This window comes from Protopterus annectens, chromosome 1.part2, assembly GCF_019279795.1.
Source record: "Protopterus annectens isolate FY-2018-M chromosome 1.part2, PAN1.0, whole genome shotgun sequence".
Classification (NCBI taxonomy): Eukaryota; Metazoa; Chordata; order Ceratodontiformes; family Protopteridae; genus Protopterus; species Protopterus annectens.
Window position 1 is genome coordinate 616,806,784 of NC_056727.1, and position 19,269 is coordinate 616,826,052.

At 41.5% G+C, this 19,269-nt stretch overlaps 1 protein-coding gene across 1 annotated transcript in view; it reads left to right on the forward strand.

The window, feature by feature from the left end:
• CDC42EP3 (CDC42 effector protein 3) overlaps window positions 1–10,880 on the forward strand; it is a 155,952-nt gene extending 145,072 nt beyond the window's left edge. The window contains exon 2 of the mRNA XM_044058012.1: window positions 8,938–10,880. Within this exon, the coding sequence (XP_043913947.1) occupies window positions 9,083–10,069 (987 nt within the window). The 5' untranslated portion in view covers window positions 8,938–9,082 and the 3' untranslated portion in view covers window positions 10,070–10,880. The remainder of the gene's footprint in view (window positions 1–8,937) is intronic.
• The last annotated feature ends 8,389 nt before the right edge of the window (window positions 10,881–19,269 follow it).

Consider the following 19,269-nt stretch of genomic DNA (forward strand, 5'->3'; position numbering starts at 1 on the left):
GATAAAGCAGACCAAGATGGTAATTATCGCCCCATAAGCCTGACTAGCCTGATCTGCAAGGCTATGGAGTGCATCATCATGGAACTCATTAACAAAGACATTGGGAACCTACAAACACTTGACCCAACCCAGTTAGGCTTTGTTAAGGGCAGCTCATGCCTACTAAACCTAGTTGACTTCTTTGAGACAGTCACCAAGGCCATAGATAAGGGGAAGGTAGTTCACACAGCCTACCTTGACCTCGCCAAGGCTTTTGACACCATTCCCCACTCGGGAATTATAGAAAAACTCACCAGCCTGAATATAAACCCCTACGTCACGAGATGGGTTGCCAACTGGCTTACAGACAGAACTCGCATGGTAAGAATAGCGGGCTCCAGGTCCGACTCTAAACCAGTCACAAGTGGTGTCCCACAAGGCTCAGTCCTGGGACCCCTACTGCTCGCCATATACTTCTCAGACGTACAGGCAAACACAAGAGGACTGTGGCTGATGACTGCAAACTGGGAGCCATAATTGACTTTCCGACTGACATGGACATTCTCCAAAAGGGCCTTACTGAGACGGACACCTGATGTCAAAGTCATGGTCTCAAGCTAAATGCCAAAAAATGCATAGTCATCCCATTTGGGAAAAACAAAACACCCGTGAATTACCACATAGGTGGCAGCCCCCTTAATACAGAAGAGTTAAGAGATCTGGGGACCCAGATAGATAGTAAACTCTCCTTTGACAATCATATTGCCAAAGTAGTTAGGAAATCCTTCTACGTAGCCCATCTAATTACTAAAGGGTTTGCATGTAGAAATAACGAGGTTATAGTGCCCCTCTACTCGTCACTCATCAGACCCATCATAGAGTACAATGCCCGATTTGGGATGCACCTCACAAGACACTTCCAACAGCTGGAAAGACCACAAAAGTACCTCACCAAGAAGATTACTGGCCTCAAACATATGTCCTATGCAGCCCAACTGGAAAAACTCCAGCTGTACTCAGTGGCATATCGCTTACTCAGAGGTGATCTCTGCCTGACTTACAAAGCCATGTCCAACTCAGAACTGATGGACATGCTCCACATAAAGAAATAAGTCACTGAGAGCCACTCGCTCTAGTGAGCTAAACCTCACCACAACAATAAATAGAACATGCTGGAGGGATAGATTCCTGTCACAGATACTCCCCATGCTTTGGAACAAAATTCCTAACTACATAAGGCAGAGCCCCTTACTAACACTCTTCAAGAGAAACCTTGACGAGTGGATGGGTAACAGAAAGTACACCCCTGGGATCACTTCATTGGCTCTTCTTGACAGAGGCATAGTTAATTAATCAATGGGGCAGCGAAAGCTGACAAACTCTGACTAGGCTTATAAATGCCCTTGGGCAGATAGCCTAGTACCTACCTATGAACCTATAAGACAGAAAAGAGAAAATTTCTTTCAGATGGCAAATTTAGCAGAAGATGTTGGTGTAACAGTTCACTATACCACAAGGCGTAACTTTGTTTACATAAATTATATCAATCACAGGCTCTAAGTGACAAGACTCAATTTCTTCTTCTGCAAAGTAGATCAACCAGCTTGTTAGAAGCACTTAGACTTTATCAAGCCATATTACACTTATAATCATCTAGATGAATGCCTCTAACAACATGATTTAACTTGCTTACAGAGGGGATTGCAAGTCTAAAAACAATGCCTTTAATGGTTTTTGACTGAGCAGCTGAAAATGTTACACGTATTAAGTTTGGGAGTGGGCAATAGCTCAACTGATCTAACTATTTTTTAAATGCCAGGTAGATGGGGGGTGGGGGGCAGCAATAAGTATCTCAGAGTACAAAATGGAATTTACTGGCTACACCCCTGTTTCTTCGGTCACAATTTCATAGGAGGTTACTAGGCTATAGGTCCTTTGGCCCTTATATGCCTAGCCAAGAGTTTAGCCCAAGTTTAGCCAAATCACCACTCGATGCCCCTGTCCAGCAGGGACACGGGTGGAATCCCAGGGGTATATTTTCTGTTTCCCATCCAGTTATCCAGGTTGCACTTAAAAAGGGGTAAAGAGGTACTCTGCTTGATGTGGAGAGGGAGTCTATTCCATATATGAGGGAGTCTCTGGGACACAAATCTTTCCTGCCAACAAGTCATGTTAATGTCACAGACCAGGTTGAGGCCATGCGTGTGGGTTACTCGAGTGGAGCTTGACTTGCAGATATGCAGCAGTCCCATTAAGGTGGGGTCTGTGATCACCTTGTGTGCCAGACAGAGGTCACCTCTGAGTAGTCTGTATAAAACTGAGTAGAGGCATAGGGCTTTTAGCCTATCTGTGTATGGTAGATGTTTGAGGCACTGGATTCACTTGATGAGGAACCTCTGTGGTCTCTCCAGCTGCTTCATGTGCTTTTCGAGGTACATGCCGAAAGGGGTGTTGTACTCAATAATGGGCCTTATAAGGGAAGAATACAGGGATATTATGACCTACTTGTCCCTGGATGAGATACCCTTATTTATGAGGTGGGCCATGTAGAAGGCTTTCTGTACAATAGAGCAACATTGTGGTCAAAAGTCAGATTGCTAAAAACCTGGGTGCCCAAATCCCTCACGACTGATTGAGTGATTAGGACGCTGCTATTAATGTGATAATTTGTGGGGACATCACTCTCCCCAAAGGGGATGATGATGCGTTTTTTTGGTATTCAGCTTGAGACCATGTTTCTGTCACCAGTCATTTGTCTGAGTGAGACCCTCTTGGAGGATGTCCATGTCACTAGTGGAATCGATGACAGCACCCAGTTTGCAGTCATCTGCAAACTTGGTCAGCCATAGCCCACTAGTTTTGGCCTGCATCTCAGAAAAGTGTATCCCAAATAACAGAGGCCCCAAGACCAAACCCTGGGGAACGTCACTTGTTATGGGTCTACTGCTTGAGATGATGAAGTTTAAAATTGAGTTAAATGAAACCGCTAACAGTCATACATTTTAATTTTTATTTGTATTAAAGTGTCTGGAGTTATTTTGATTCATTTGTTGCTTAAGGAGCATACAGAGCCATCATGTAGGATGCAGCCTGGGATGTTAGAGTCCCATGGAGCCTGTATTTTTTGCCTTTGATAGAGCAGTGATGACCTGATCCCTAGATATAAGGGAAAGGGGCAGGTACTGGGAATAGTCCTGATTTACTGATGGGGAGACAGAAGGGTAAAGTTTTTGATGAATCTGTCAGCCAGCAAGTTTGCTATATCTACGGCATTTGTATATGTGGTATCCTTGACCGTCAGTTCTGAGCAGATCTGGGTGCTTCCTTTGAGGTTGTGGACACATGTGAAGAAGGTTTTATGATCGTCTCTAGTAGATGTGGCCAATTTGGACTCAAAGTTTGGTTTGGAGGATTTCACTAGTGCTCTTATTTGCTTGTTCAAACTAAGGAGACATTGCTTCCAATTGGACACCTGCTCCTTCTTGATCTTGGATAGCAATTTTTTTCCTTTTGTTATAGAGTTTATTTATTGCTGATGTCCACCAGACAGGTTTACTCTTCCTTGCAGAGGATGATTTATTCCTTTCAGGTATTCCTGATTCCATGCATCTATATAAAGGCTCGTATAGTGCTTTGGTGTAGTTTTGGATATTGGTGCCAGTTTCTACAGAGGGGGAGGGGCTGTGAAGCTGTGTATGCCATCACTCAGCTGGCTGTAATCAGCTTTGGAGAAATTTTTATGTCTGATCCTAGCTAGAGGGGGGGCTGGGGGAGATGATGACTTCAAAAGTGACCTTTTGTGGTCTGATCTTACCAGGGAGGATAATACTAAAGGGATGCTGTAGTGGTTACTCATGTTGGTTAGTACCAAGTCCAAGATATTATCAACCCTTGTGGGGGTAATGACTAGCTGTTCCAAAGCATTTGCATTGACGGACAAAATCATGGAATCTCTGGGCATTTGTGTTACCCATGAGTTGTTCTTCCAATCTATGTTTGTAAAGTTAAAGTCACCCAGGACTAGGGTAAAGGGTTGAATCTTGATAGATTCAAACAGGTACAAATAGGCAGATTGGGAATCTTGAGTCAGATTTAGTGGCCAGTAGCTAGCTATGATTTGAATAGAGGTCTTGTCAATGATTAACTGCACCTGGAGTGTCTCCTGTGTGTCATACTGTTTGACCAACTTGGAGGTGTGTATGCTTTTAATGTATATTGAAACTCCACCTCCTTTGGCTTTACTGCCCACAGTTTGGGGTCTGAATGGATGATAGGATGAGTAGCCAGGTAAGGCTGGGATGCTCTCTGCAGCTTTGAACCAGGTTTTTGTGACCTGTACAGATGTCAGCATTTTTCAGGGTTAGGAATGCTTGCAATGAGTGCAGTTTCATGTTTAGACTCCTAGCATTTAGCAGCATGACCTTTAATTTGTGTTTTGTTGAAATTTTTATGTTGGTAGTTTTAACCTCATCATTTTTCCTAAAAAAAGCACTATACGGGAGGCAAGAGCCTTTGCCAGAAGCCTGAAGCCCAGGTGAGACAGTTGCAGGGCATTTCTGGCAAAGCATCGTGGTCTGTCAGATTATCTTTGCAGGCTGTCAGGTACTGGATCCCTCTGGAATGACACCAGAAACTAAACCAATTGTTAATCATTTTCTGTTTGTACTGAGACATCATTCTGTGTGACGGCAGAATTCTGCTTAAGGCTAGGGACATACTGCCTGGGACACATAATCAGCGAGCTCAATCATGTCTCTATCATATAGTCCAGGAGCGGTATATCTCCATTCATGCCAACATGGACTATGACAGAGATATAACAGTACCTGTTGTTGAAAGCCTTGAGTGCATGTGTGATGAGGCAGATTCTGGCACCTGACAGACAACTAACCATGACTTTTTCTCCTTATCCAGCCTGGTGAGAGGCACATCTTTGTGTCTCTCAATGGAGTCTCCTATGACTAATATGTTGGGTTTATTGTGAAGCCTTAGTGGTTGTGAGGCACAGGTGTGTGGACTATGCATGGTATGTGGTGTGGAGGGCTGTGGAAATCAACAACAAAAAAAAAAACTTTATAATAGCTTTCATAAACATCATTTAGAAACAGAGCATGTACATAGCTTGCATAGGTATATACAGTGTTGAACATTCATTAGAAAGACACTGTATATGCCTATGCAAGCTATGTACATGCTCTGTTTCTAAATGATGTTTATGAAAGCTATTGTAAAGTTTTTTTTTGTTTTTCATGTTAGTGCACATGATATCAGAAGGAATACAAAATATAGAGAACTGTATTTTATGTCCATGTCAAAACTGATGTTAACTGTGATGCTATTCTTCCAGGCCACAACTGAAAAAGGGTTTTATTCCATTGAGTCTTTCCTACTAAGCAAAAATAAATTAAATTAAATAAGGTTTTTAAAATGTCTTATGGTTTCATAAACTCTAAATTGCAAGGTATTATCCAGTATGGGAGGAGGGATTACTTACGGATAACAGAAAGACATAACTATTTTCAGATAATAAGATTATGTAAAGCCCTCCAGAAAGGACTGGAGTTCAGCTAGAAAGCTAAACTAACTTAGGATGGTTTTGGCAAAACCTCTGAGACATCTTTCTAAGACATGTTCTAAAAATGCAGGTGTACGTTTTGGTTGGAAAATGTCTGCTTTTAATCCAGTATACTAAGAGAGAGGTCCACATGAGAAAATAAACTGATATAGTGTACTTTGTTAGGTAATAGTCTGCTAATTAAAAAAAAAGACTTACTAAACAAGCTAAAAAATAATGATTTATTGAACATCTGCCAGCAAGCATATGCAAAACATAGCTCAGTTACAAGTTGTAGCCATCTTTTTTTTACAATAATATTATACTGGCCATTGAAAAATTAATTTACAGAAAAATGCAATATGTATTTCACTGTTAAATATGACAGAGAGAGCCATGATTCATTATTTATTAAAGCAATTAAAACAGATGAACCTAGACCTCTTACTCATAGGATAGAGGTATGGTTGCATAACAGGAAGCTGCAGATGGACTATAAGGCTTGCCAAGAAAATAATATGGGGTACAGTAAAAGGGCTGCCAGAGCCAAGAAAATAATGTGGGGTGCCGTACCAGGCTGTTGGTGTCAAGAAAATAATATGGGGTGCAGTAACAGGCTGTCAGTGTCAAGAAAATAATATGGGGTACAGTAACAAGCTGACAGTGCCAAGAAAATAATATGGGGTACAATAACAGGCTGACAGTGCCAAGAAAATAATATGGGGTGTGGTACCAGGCTGTCAGTGTCAAGAAAATAATATGGGGTACAGTAACAGGCTGCTAGTGCTAAGAAAATAATATGAGGTACAGTAACAGGCTGACAGTGCCATGAAAATAATATGGGGTACAGTAACAGACTGCCAGTGCCAAGAAAATAATATGGGGTACAGTAAAAGGGCTGCCAGTGCCAAGAAAATGTGGGGTGCAGTACCAGGCTGTTAGTGTCAAGAAAATAATATGGGGTACAGTAACAGACTGCCAGTGCTAAGAAAATAATATGAGGTACAGTAACAGGCTGACAGTGCCATGAAAATAATATGGGGTACAGTAACAGACTGCCAGTGCCAAGAAAATAATATGGGGTGCAGTACCAGGCTGTCAGTCAAGAAAATAATGTGGGGTACAGTAACAGACTGCCAGTGCCAAGAAAATAATATGACTGGTTAGGAGGGTGGCCTAATGGTTAAGGTGTTTGCCTTACAAACACAATGTGCAGGGTTTGAATCTCACAAGGAATAATTGGCTAGGCTTAAAATGGCTCGCAAGGGCAGTTAGCTTAGTACTAATCTATGAATCTATGAATCTATGAATCTATGAGGTACAGTAATTTGCTGACAGTGCCAAGAAAATAATATGGGGTACAGTAACAAGCTGACAGTGCCAAGAAAATAATATGGGGTACAGTAACAGACTGCCAGAGGAGTCTATACCAGGACAGCACTTATTCAGTTTAGAGATTTTTGACATTAAATACCTTAATTTTATTGTTTGTATGTGAACAATTTAAAATATTAGAAGTTTACTTCCAGTAAACATCAGGAGAAATTTCAGTTCTGCTTAGAGGAACTGTGTGTATGTGTGTGTGTATTGAGATAATATTGCCAAAACAAGATGATCATTGTCTCCTCACAGCCATATAACCATTACAGAACTGAAGATGGAACAGATTGTTTTATTCGGGGATCTTCTAATTGGACAGACACTACACTTGGTCTTTAGCCATTATGAAAGAAAAAATATGAGGTGTAGTGCTTGAAAAGTTAAGTCATAGCATAATGAAGTGATGAAATTCATATCAGTACGCCTGATATAGTCATCATGTGAGTAGGGTAGCAGCCTCTGGTAGCCATACACTAAAACTCAAAAAGTAAGATTAGAAGAAAATGATTCATCCAGATGATTAAAGATATGGAGACAATGTCAATGTCATATAAGGGTTTCCAAAATGGAGCTTTTCTTATTAATATGTAGGCACAGGCAAATGGCTTTGATTCATGTATGTAGCTACACAGGATCCATGGTTGTGGAAGTATATGGGCCTAAAATATCAAGGATGTAAGTTTAAGAACCTTTAGGAGAAAACAACATGACAATCTGTTTTTGTAGGAGGAGAAATAAATAACAATAAAAGCCAAGCTTGTGTGTGTGTGTGTGTGGGGGGGGGGGGTGTTGGGGGTGGGGTAGCAGTGCAATGAGCAACATTGTTACCGCATATCAAAAGCATATCAATGTCTGCTTAGAAAGAGATTAGGCTGACTCTTGTATAACAATTGGCTTGGTATGTCATTTGTGTAAATAAAATGGTATGTTTCTTTAGTAAAGTGAATTAAAGAGTGACTTAATTTAGGGACCTCTGGGAAACATTATGGACTACATATACATTTTACAAGAAAAGGAGCTTGACCTGAAACCACAAAGTTTGCACTATGTCTCGTACAAACAGCTTACATACTGCAAAAAATGACAGTGACACTCAAGAATGTAACAGATTATAAAACAAAGCAGGAAACAGTCCCACATTCTTTAAACTATTAATACCCAGAGTATGTGTTTGAGTGGGCTGTGACAAGTATAGAAGTGGGTTAAAGTCTGAACACTTTGACTCTAGCACACCATTTTCAGGGCTGATGGCATGTGTTACCTTCTTTGTTACTCTGTGGTTTATTTGGAATTTCTCTGTTTCCTGGATCAGTGCCCACTGCATCTGGGACTTATCAGTCCAGCTTCTACTATATTTAGCTGACTGAGAACAACTTCTTTTAACCTGCCCTCCCTGCGTGGTTGCATTTAAATTTTTTTTATTCAAAATGCATGCTCTAGTATATGAGAAAAGTAAAAATGTATGTTTATGTATCATTATGTGCACTGAAGATCAGATGTGATATTTTACTGTTTATGCACTGTTACTATATAAAAACAAGTGTTCTTGTTTATTTCTGAGAAAACATACCACAAGAAAAAATTAGTGTTTTAGTATTACCAGTAGCGTAGTTTTGTCTTGACTGCCACATTACCTGTAAAAGCCTTGCAAATGGATTCATATTTTTAATTGCAGAAGTGCTGTTTTAATATTTCACAACATAAGTATAATAAGAGTTTTCAATAGATGTAACTGGAGTACAAAATAAAAATGAAAGGTTACAAGGTTCAGACAGTAAAAGTGTTAGTAAAGTTGTGCCCAAATCATATATTAGAAACCTAGCTTCAAATGCCAGTGAAGTCATGCAAAAGCTGAGTATTTGGGCAGGTTTTCTCAGCCCTTTTATCTTGCCCGATGAAGGGAAACATCACAGAACCAGAGTAAATGCAGCACTGTCAGGATTATTTCTGATTTATTTTTAATAAAAGATTCAGCGAACCATGAAGAGCTTACTAATAATATATTTTTCTTTTTCCCCCTGCAGGTCTCATTGGGCTGTTGCGATGAACACTATTGCCTGAGAAAAGTTCATCAGAAAGACTAATGCAGGGAAATATAATTTGAAAGAAAGACACTGCAATTTATAGATTCATTTATGTTTGCATGCTGTCAAATAAAGAGAGACTTTGATGACCATATGTTATCCTTCAGCCAAGGATGTGACAGTGTCGACTTTCAAGAATTTATTAAAGCAAAAAGTTGGTTTTCACAGAAGTAGTATAGTTGCTTGTTTATACATCCTGTTTACCTTGGTCCCAAAAATGCCAGCCAAAACACCCATTTATCTTAAGACAGGCAACAGCAAAAAGGGGAAAAAGTTCAAGTTGAGAGATATCTTATCTCCCGATATGATCAGCCCTCCACTTGGAGATTTCCGGCACACTATTCACATTGGCCAAGAAGGACAGCACGACGTATTTGGGGATATGTCATTTTTGCAGGGAAAATATGAGCTGTTGCCTGGAAATCAGGAAAGGTCAAAACCTGGTCAGAGTTTGGGGCATAATGAATTCTTGAGAGCAAACAGCACTTGTGATTCTACCTTTTCAGAAACACCCTCACCAGTGCTTAAAAATGCAATCTCCCTTCCTACCATTGGTGGTTCCCAGGCTCTTACTTTGCCATTGCTGGCACCTATAACATTTAACTTAAAACAGGCAACAGTAGGTTCTCCAGAAACCCCTCCATTTCATCCTTCACCATCCACAGAGAAAGTAATGCCACAAAAAAGCACGCAGCTTAAAAATGGAGATGTAGACGTAAATAGGTTTCATCCTGAACCAGTTGTTGAAGAACCAGTGCCAGAAAAAACTAAGTCCCACGAGAATGGAGATGTAAGTGGCAATTCATGGAAACCAGCACTTCTGACATCATCATGTTACATGAATGGCAAAGCTGGGGGCAGTCCTCGGCATTCAGAGCAGCACACAGATTGGCAGCTAAATCTGTTTGAAGATGATGCTACATGTGATTTTCAAAGTGGACTTGTGGATACTAAGAGCAGCTCTGAAGACTCCATTGCAGATATGACAGGCTCTCTGCTTTCATTGCAACTTGATTTGGGGCCTTCCCTTCTGGATGAGGTGCTTTGTGTTATGGACAAAAATAAAGTATAGAAGAACATACTGAACCTAGCTTCATAAGAAATGGTACATGCAGAGAGCACTTTTCCAAAACTGTTATAGAAAGATGCTTTCAAAAGAAAAAAATGTTTACATGTAACAGTTTGACAGTGTTATTTTCTTGTGTATGCAAATCTCAAACTGTTATAAAAATTCCACTGGGCATTTATGTGCTTGCTGGTAAATGGAAGACTGTAAAACAGTTCACAGACCGTATATGGTTAATAATGAACATTTATGATTCTGGTTATTTATCCATGCCTTACTGTGGTGTCTGTGCATGGACTATCACACATATGTTATAAGTAATCTGAGACAGCATACGTTCAGCACTTCAGAATAGACACAGCAGAACATTGGTTGGGGTTGTTGATTGGTCATTCTAAGAACCAGCATAAAACTCCAGTGGTTCTGGAGTAGTCCTGCCCACTTCATTATGCTAACATTCTAAACAGCAGATGCCAAAAATATGTTTCATGTTCACATCACTGTGCAAATCTGTGTTCTGTGTTTAATACCTTTTTGCAAGGTTGACTATATCTACAAATAGATAATCCTACAGAAAGCTTATTTCTTCAGTGCCTTTTACATATAACTACTGAACCAGTTTTAGGTAGGTCATTTCATTTTTAATACATGCATCTGTTTTAGGTGTTACATCTTTTATATGTTACATTTAAAGGATTTACTGGGCTACAGTGTCACACAGGCACTTCTTCTGTTGCTCTCTTTCGCATGTTAGTATGCCTTTTTTAGCAGTGTTATCCTTTAATAAATCATTTAATAAATAAGAGTTTTTATCACATCAGTGTGTCTACTTTTTGAGATTCCTTATTACTTTATGATATAAAAGGAGACATATATAAAACAGGATACATAGCTATCATGACAGTGGTGATATAGCATTTGTGTTTTGCCGTGTGTACTGCATACAGTTATAATTAATGGATTTCATAGGTTCATAGGTTGGTACTAGGCTATCGGTCCTAGGGCCTATGCAAGCCTAGCCATAACAATTCCCTGGCTATTTCTTCCCACACTATTTACTTACCTGGACCCGTCTAGCAGGGCGACTGATGTGATCCCCAGGGTGAATTTCCTTTCTCCCATCCAATCATCAAGGTTCCTTTTGAAGAGGGCCAAAGAGACGCTGTGCTTGACATGTATGGGCAGTCTATTCCAGAGTCTGGGGAGTCTCTGGGTCAGGAGCCTATCCCTCCAGCATGTTTTGTTTATTGTGATGACAAGATTTAGATCCCTGGAGTGTGTGGCTGTGAGGGATTGGGGTTTCTTTAAGTGTAGCATGTCCAACAGCTCTGGGTTTGACATGGCCTTTTATGTTAAGCAGAGATCGCCTCGGAGTAGATGATATGCGACAGAGTATTTATTTTATTTTTTATTTTATTTTACATTTGTTTACCGGGCTAGTCCAACTGGATACATGTCCATTTTCAGTGGAGGCCCGGGGAGAAAAGCTCCACTACATACTACTTAACAATATCAAGATATACATGAATATACAATAATAAGAAAAACAATCTGCTTTAAACCTACGACAGGTTGTATAGACTTTTGAGTACAGTCTGAGTCTTAGGATGGTAAAAAAAAAAATGTAAAGATGATGAACATTAAATACTCTGTTGGAGTTTGTAGTTAAGAAGAAAGAGAAAGGGAGTTAAGGAATCAGATAAAATAGAAAAAAAAAAAGATGGCTAACCAGGGTTATTGCATGAGCATAGCCAATGGTTGTTTAGGAATAATTTTAGTTTAGTTTGAAATAGGGGGAGTGAAGTTAGGGTTGTGAGGCCTTGTGGTAGCTGGTTCCATATTTTGCCAACTGAGTTGGAAAATGTGGAGTCACCTGCTGAGTTTTTAGATAGGGAAGTTTGGATCAGTATTTTGTTAGTGGAGCGTAGGTACCTCTGATTGTTATAGGGTGTTATGAGGGTGGAGATTATTGGAGTGTTGTCGGGGTGATGAAGGGCATTATGGGCAATAGTGAGTTGATAGTATTGTATAAGGTGGGGTAATTCCAGCCACCCTAGTTTTTTAAGATTTAAACAATGATGAGTTCTATATGGAGAGGCAGTTGCAAATCTGGCAATGTTATTATATGATGTAGCTAGTTTGTTAAGATTATGCTTAGAAAGATTTGTGTATATGGAGGAAGCGTATAATAGGGTTGAGATTAAGTGGGTTCTAGCTATTGTAGTTCTGGCTTCAGGAGTAAGAAAAGATTTGATTCTGTAGAGAGAGCCTAGTTTTCTGTTGGTAGATTTTATTGTAAAGTTAATATGGTTGTCAAATCTTAATTGATTGTCAATAGTAATACCCAAGAGTTTTGTTGTTTGGTCAGGAGAGATAATGGTCCCATTATTGGATGTAAGTGTAAAATGGATAGAGGAAGACAAGTGGGTGGGTTGAAAGAGCAAGAGTTTGGTTTTCTTGGGGTTGAGGAGAAGACAATGATTAGAGAACCATTGCTCTATAGTTGTGAAGGTTTTTTGTGTGAGAGAGTGAAGTTCTGTCTGTGTTGAGGCTGAGCAAATGATAGTAGTGTCATCTGCATATTGAATGCAAGTTGTTAGTGGAGTAAATAGATGAAGTTCATTTATAAAAATGGAGAACAATAGAGGACCTAAAATAGAGCCCTGAGGGACACCTATAGAGGTGGGGAGGAGATCAGAGAGTTGGTTGTCCCACAGAACTGCCTGTTTTCGGTTGTCTAGATAGGATGTGAACCATCTTAAGGCAGGATTATCTAGAGAGAGGGACTTTAAATGATGGAGGAGAAGTTTGTGATTGACCATGTCAAAGGCTTTGGACAGGTCTATGAAGAATGCCAAAGAAGGAGTATTATTGTTGCGGTTTTTGTTAATTGAGTCGATGAAGGATAGTAAGGCTGTGCTAGTACTATGGTATGGTCGAAACCCATGTTGGCAATTAGCCAGGAGATTATAGTATAGCTGGAGTTTTTAAGGCGTTCAGCATAGGGCATCTGCTTTAGGCCTGTGATTCTTTTAGTGAGGTATTTCTGTGGCCTTTCCAGTTGTTGCAGATGTCTTGAAAGGTACATACCAAATGGGGCATTGTATTCTATAATGGGTCTAATGAGGGATGAGTACAGTGGGACAATGACCTCCTTTTTTCTGGATGAAAAGCCCTTAGTGATGATGTGTGCCACATAGAAGGATTTCCTTATTGTTGTGGTGATGTGGTTATTGAAGGTGAGACCCCTGTCCACCTGTGTCCCTAAGTCTCTTATCACACTTTTGTTGTTTAGTGTGCCACCACCTATGTGATTATTCATGGGTACATGTTTTCTCCCAAAGAGGATAACTATACATTTCTTGGCATTGAGCTTGAGCCCATGGCTCTGGCATCAGGCATCTGTTTCTGTAAGGCCCTTTTGTAGAGTATCCACATCATTTGGGGATTCAATAATGGCTCCCAATTTGCAGTCATCTGTGAACTTTGTTAGCCAGAGTCTTTTAGTGTTGGCCTGTACTTCAGAGAAGTAGATGCCAAACTAGAGAGGTCCCAGGACTGAACCCTGAGGTACTCCACTTGTCACTTGTCTGGAGCTGGATTTGGAGTCAGCTACTTTTACAGTGTGGGTTCTGTCAGTAAGCCAGATGGCAACCCATTGAGTGACGTAGAGATTAATGCCCAGCTTAGTAAGTTTATCTGAGATTCCAGAGTGGGGGATGGTGTCAAAGGCCTTGGCAAGGTCCCGATAGGCTGTGTAGACTGCCTTACCCTCGTCCACGGCTCTGGAGAATGATTTGAAGAAGTCAGTAAGGTTCTGGAGACAATATCGGCCCTTCACGAACCCAAACTGGGTGGGGTCCAGTGTTTTAAGGTTGCCAATGTCTTTGTTTATAAGTTCCATGATAATACGTTCCATGGCCTTGCAGATCAGGCTCGTCGGACTGATGAGGCAGTAGTTCCCGGGATCCAAGGTGGATCACCTCTTGTGGAGTGGGATAACTGTAGCTGTGCGCCACTCAGTGGGCACAAAGCCTGAGGTGAGGGTATGATTAAACATGACACTTAGGTGAGGTGCCAGTTCATTTTGTAGTTCATGTAATACACAGCCCGGCATGTCATCTCGTCCCATGGATGCTGCATTCTTAGCTTTGGAGAGTGCATTTTTTACCTGTGTGGCTGTAATTACTGGAATTTGGCAATCTTCCAGTATTGAGATGGGCCATTTAGGGGGTGAGGGGGTGGGGGTGAAGTTGGCACTGAATCGATCTGCCAGGATATTGGCAATATCCTTGGGATCAGTATATTCAATGCCATTCTGTTGTAGCTCAGAGCAGATCTGAGCATTGCCATGCAGATTCTTGACATAGTTATAGATTGCCTTGTGGTTGTCTTTGGAATCTTGGGCAATTTTATTTTCGTAACTAGCTTTGGAGGATTTTATGAGGGATCTCAGCTTCTTACTGAGGCTGGTAAAGGAGTTTTTTGCATCCTGGGATTTTCCTCTCTTCTGCAACAGTTTTTTCCTTTTGTTGTGAAGTTTGTTTATGGCAGGGGACCAACTGATTGGCTTCCTTTTTTTGGAGGAGAGCATTTTGGTTCTATTTGGGATGGCATGATTCATGCATGAGTGGATGTGCTCGTACAGTGCCTTAGTGTAGGACTCAGCAGTCGAGCTTTCAGTTCCCGTCTGCATGGGTGTCATGAAGTTTGTAACTTCTGACTTGAGTAGCATGAAGTTGGCCTTGGAGAAGTTTTTTTATGGAGGTTTCCTTACTGGGGGGTGGGGGTGGGATGTGGATGTTAAGGATGATTAGCTTATGGTCTGACCTGACTAATGAGGGAGTGACCATAGGTGAGGAGCATCAATTTTCCATGTTGGTAATGACCAGTTCTAGGATACTGGAGCCCCTGGTGGGACTATGGAGTAGCTGATCCAGGGCATTGGAATTTATGAATTCCAAGAACCGTTGGGCAAAGGTGTTGGTGCACGAGTAGTTTTCCCAGTTAATGGCAGGGTAGTTGAAATCGCCCAATATTAGGGTGTTTGGTTGTATATTAATATTTTCCAGTATGTTTAGAAAGGTGTAGTGAGAATCTTGGGGCATGGTGGGGGATCTGTAGCAAGCTACAGTTTGGATTGCAGTCTTACCTAGTGTTAGTTGCACCTGGAGAATTTCAGACTCATTGTGCTGGGCAACTAACCTGGTGGTGTGACATCCTTGGTGAATATGGACACTCCTCCACCTTTAGTGTTTCGATCCTGGTTTGGTAGCCGAAAAGTGTGGTAAGTGTTGTAGCCTGGTATTGCACGGGTGCTCTCTGGAGCCTTGAACCAGGTCTCAGTGTGTAATGTGTAATAGGTGAAAATGAACTGAGATTTGGTTAGAATGGGCTGGGGAGGGATGCTATGATAAATGTAAATAATCACAGTACATAGTCTTTGTTTAAACAAGCACTCGCCTCTTAAGGGCACCTACTGTGTCGTGTTTTGCCTTACCATATTTTCCCACCATTGCACTCCAAATGTGGGGCATGCACACACCACAGAATGCAGGCAAAACTTCTCTTGGAAGGACTCTGAGTTGCTATGATCTGCATTCAGTTTCTGGCAGTAGTTTAACTTTGCTTTTTACTGTGAAGTAGTGTGACATTTAAATGGCATGTTGATAGAGCATCATAAAGCACAAACTTTTAAAAGTAATAGCAGTAGCAAAACTTAATCCTATCACCTTCAGTGAGGGACTATAGCTCTGTCTGACATTAGCACCTCATCTCTTTCAGTGTGCTACAATAGTGCAGTCTAACTTTAATACCCTGTCTCTTTTAATGAGCTACTACAGCTCAGCCTAACAGCAGCACTCCATCTCCTTCAGTGTGCTACTATAGCTCAGCCTAACTGTAATACCCCATCTTTTTAATGAGCTAATATAGCTCAGCCTAACAGCAATACTCCAGCTACTTTAATAAGTTGCTACAGCTCAGCCTAACATTAGCACTCCATCTCCTTCAGTGCACTACTACAACGCAATCTAACTTTAATACCCTGTCTCTTTTAATGAGCTACTACAGCTCAGCCTAACTGCAATACTCCAGATGTTCATCGTGTTTCACTGTTGCAGTCATCACTGTAGGATTCTTCCTGCCGGCAGGCAGCCCTCGGTCGGCCAGAATCCCAAAGTCTGGGTCCGGTGTTGGCTGTATACTCACCCTCTCTGACGTCAGTGCACCAGGGGTACAAAGCTCCCAGCTGACGCCATGTTCTCCAGTCTTTCTTGCCGCGTGGTGGAAGCAGTTCACAAGTGCCGGTCGGCTGACTCCTGTTATTTTTGGTGCTTCATACCGAAGACATTCTTCTTTTCAAAGTTAAGTACCCCGTTGGGGAAACTTTTTTCTTGCTCCAGACCGATGTCAGAAAAAGTTAATAATTGTATTTCATGTGGGAAGCAAATACCTCATAAGGATTTTTACTCTTACTGTATTCCTTGTCTAGGCCCTGACCACGATGTAGCTAGTTGACGGTTTTGTGTTAGATTTAATCAACGTACTATTAAACGGAGATACGATTTTGCCTTTCATTACTTTGGGAGGCGATTTAATTATAACATGTCGTCGGACACGCTTCAGACTACCAAAGTTCATAAAAGGCGCAAGGATAAGGATAGGCCTCCGAGGTCCAAATCAGATGACAGTTTACAATCAGAGCCAGCTGCCGGTTCAGCTGTCATCAGTGAGGCACTTTTGCAGCCCCTGTCATCGGCCATTACAGAACCGCTTGCCAAAATGGACTCCCACGAGGAGCCAACTAGGCCTTCGAATACTCCAGGTGCAGGACCTTCGGATAATGCTCCCTTGGATGGGTCCGGAGCCGCTGTGCAGGTACCGGCTTCCAAGGGGGTTTTTAGGCCTAAGCAGCTTCAGGTAAAGGCAAAGACAAGGGCAAAGACTCCTTCTAAAACAAAGACTCAAGCCCAGGCCTCCTCTGATCCGGGACCTAAATCTCAAAAACAAATGCTTAAAGTGGCGGAGGACTTGCTAACTATGATTAGGGGTTCACATCCCCCTCCAGACAAAAGGCCAAGACAAGAATTGGATTATGAATCCTCTGGTCAGGCATCTATCTCTTCTGTGTCTTCCTCTGAACAGGATTATACTTTCCTTATGTGCATTCTGATGCTGAGGAATCCATTCCTTCAGCTTCTCCTCCTGAGGATTATTCTTTTGGGGAAACTTTACATGACATGAGGGAACATTTTCACTGGGAAGGACAGGAGTACTCTGAATCTAAGAGAAGGCTTAGGGATTTCCTTCTTCTTCCCCAACACCGACCCCTGGCTATTCCTCCTATTTTGGATATTGTGGATGATGTCTTTTCTGAGTCTAATTTAACTCCTGACTCCTTTCCTCCAGCTCCTGCTAAGCCTGATAGATATTACAGAGTCCCTGACTTCCACCAATTTCTTTATAAAAATCCTACTGCTGATCCAGAAACCATTTCTCAGGGTCCTAAGGGTGTTAAGGCCGCCACTACTACGAACCCTATTTCATCAGATAAGGATTCTAGAGCTTTGGAGAGATTGGGCAAAAAAGTGTACACTTCTGCTACTTTATCTATTAGGGCTTAAATTGTCAATTTCATATGTTGAAATATCAGCAATACCTTTTGTCTGTTATGAAACAAAAACTGGGTACCATTTCTGCATGTGCAGACAATAAGGAATTACATGATTTGATGCATGCTACTGAGCAGGTGGGGAAACATACCTTACACTGTGGTTTTGTTGCTTTGGAGGCCTCTTGCAGGGCGGCTGCCACTGGCACGGTCATTAGAAGGCATGCTTGGTTAAAGGAGCAAAATTTGCCTGATCAAGTGAAAGCAAAGTTACTGGATGCTCCTGTTCAACATAATGTTTTGTTTGGGTCTAAGGCTGAAGAGGTTATAAAGAAAATGGAGGATAAGGCAAAATCCATGCAAACGGTTAAAGATTTCTTACAAGTTCAGCCTCCTAGATTTAGCAGAAATTGGCCAGCTAAAAATTGGTCCTCTCCCAGTTCAGGCAGGCCTCAGAGGGGTAGATATAGGTGCCCCAGAGGGAGGGCCCAAGCACAGACCTCTTATAGACCTACACAGTTGAGTGCTTCCACCCCCAGGGGTGGAGAAGATAGGTCTCAACCTTATAGGAAACAGGCTCAATGACTCCCCCTGCATGGCACCAGGAAATTCTCTCCTGGAAGCTCCTCTGGGAGGAAAACTTTCTCTTTTTCACTGAAATTGGACTTACATAACCCAAGACAAGTGGGTTCTGGATGTAGTTTTAAGAGGTTACAAATTCCACTTTCACACCTTACCAAAACCAAACGGATGGCCAGACCTACCAAAAACTCAATGGGCAGAGGCATTAAAACAGATGAGGTCCCTCATGGCTATGAGGGCCATAGAACTGGTTCCAAATTCAGAGATGGGACAAGGCTTTTATTCAAGACTCTTTCTAGTTCCCAGAAAGCAAAATACTTGGAGACCCATCCTGGATCTGTCAGTCTTAAATACTTTCCTGGAGATACCAAAGTTCAAGATGCTTACTCTGCAGCAGCTCCTGCCAATGTTGAGCAAAAATGTATGGATGGTGACATTGGATTTAAAGGAGGCTTTCTTACACATTCCTATCAGACAGGAGTGCAGAAAATACCTCGGGTTCAAGGCAGGCTCAAAACATTACCAATACTCTGTGCTGCCCTTCGGCTTGTCTACTGCACCCAGGGTCTTTACCAAGTGCCTGGCACCAGTAGTAGCTTACTGCAGACTCAAGGGAATTCAAATTTACCCTTATCTGGGCGACTGCCTTATTCAAGCAGATAGCAAGGACATTTTACTCCAGCACCTGGAATTTGTTCAGAATCTACTCAAGTACCTGGAATTCACTGTGAACATAAAGTCAAATTTGACACCCACTCAACAGATAACTTTCCTGGGTGCTCTTTTAAGCACAACAACCCAGATGGCATTCCTAACATCAGAAAAACAACTACTGCTGGCTTCAACTTTCAAAAGCCTGGCGTTAATGTCTAAGCTAATTGCAAGGAAATTCCTGCAGGCTTTGGGTTACATTGTTTCCTGCATTCTACTCATACCATATGCAAGACTGCATATGAGGAAGATACAATGGTACCTAAAAAGCATATGGTCCCAGCATTGTCACAGTCTAGAA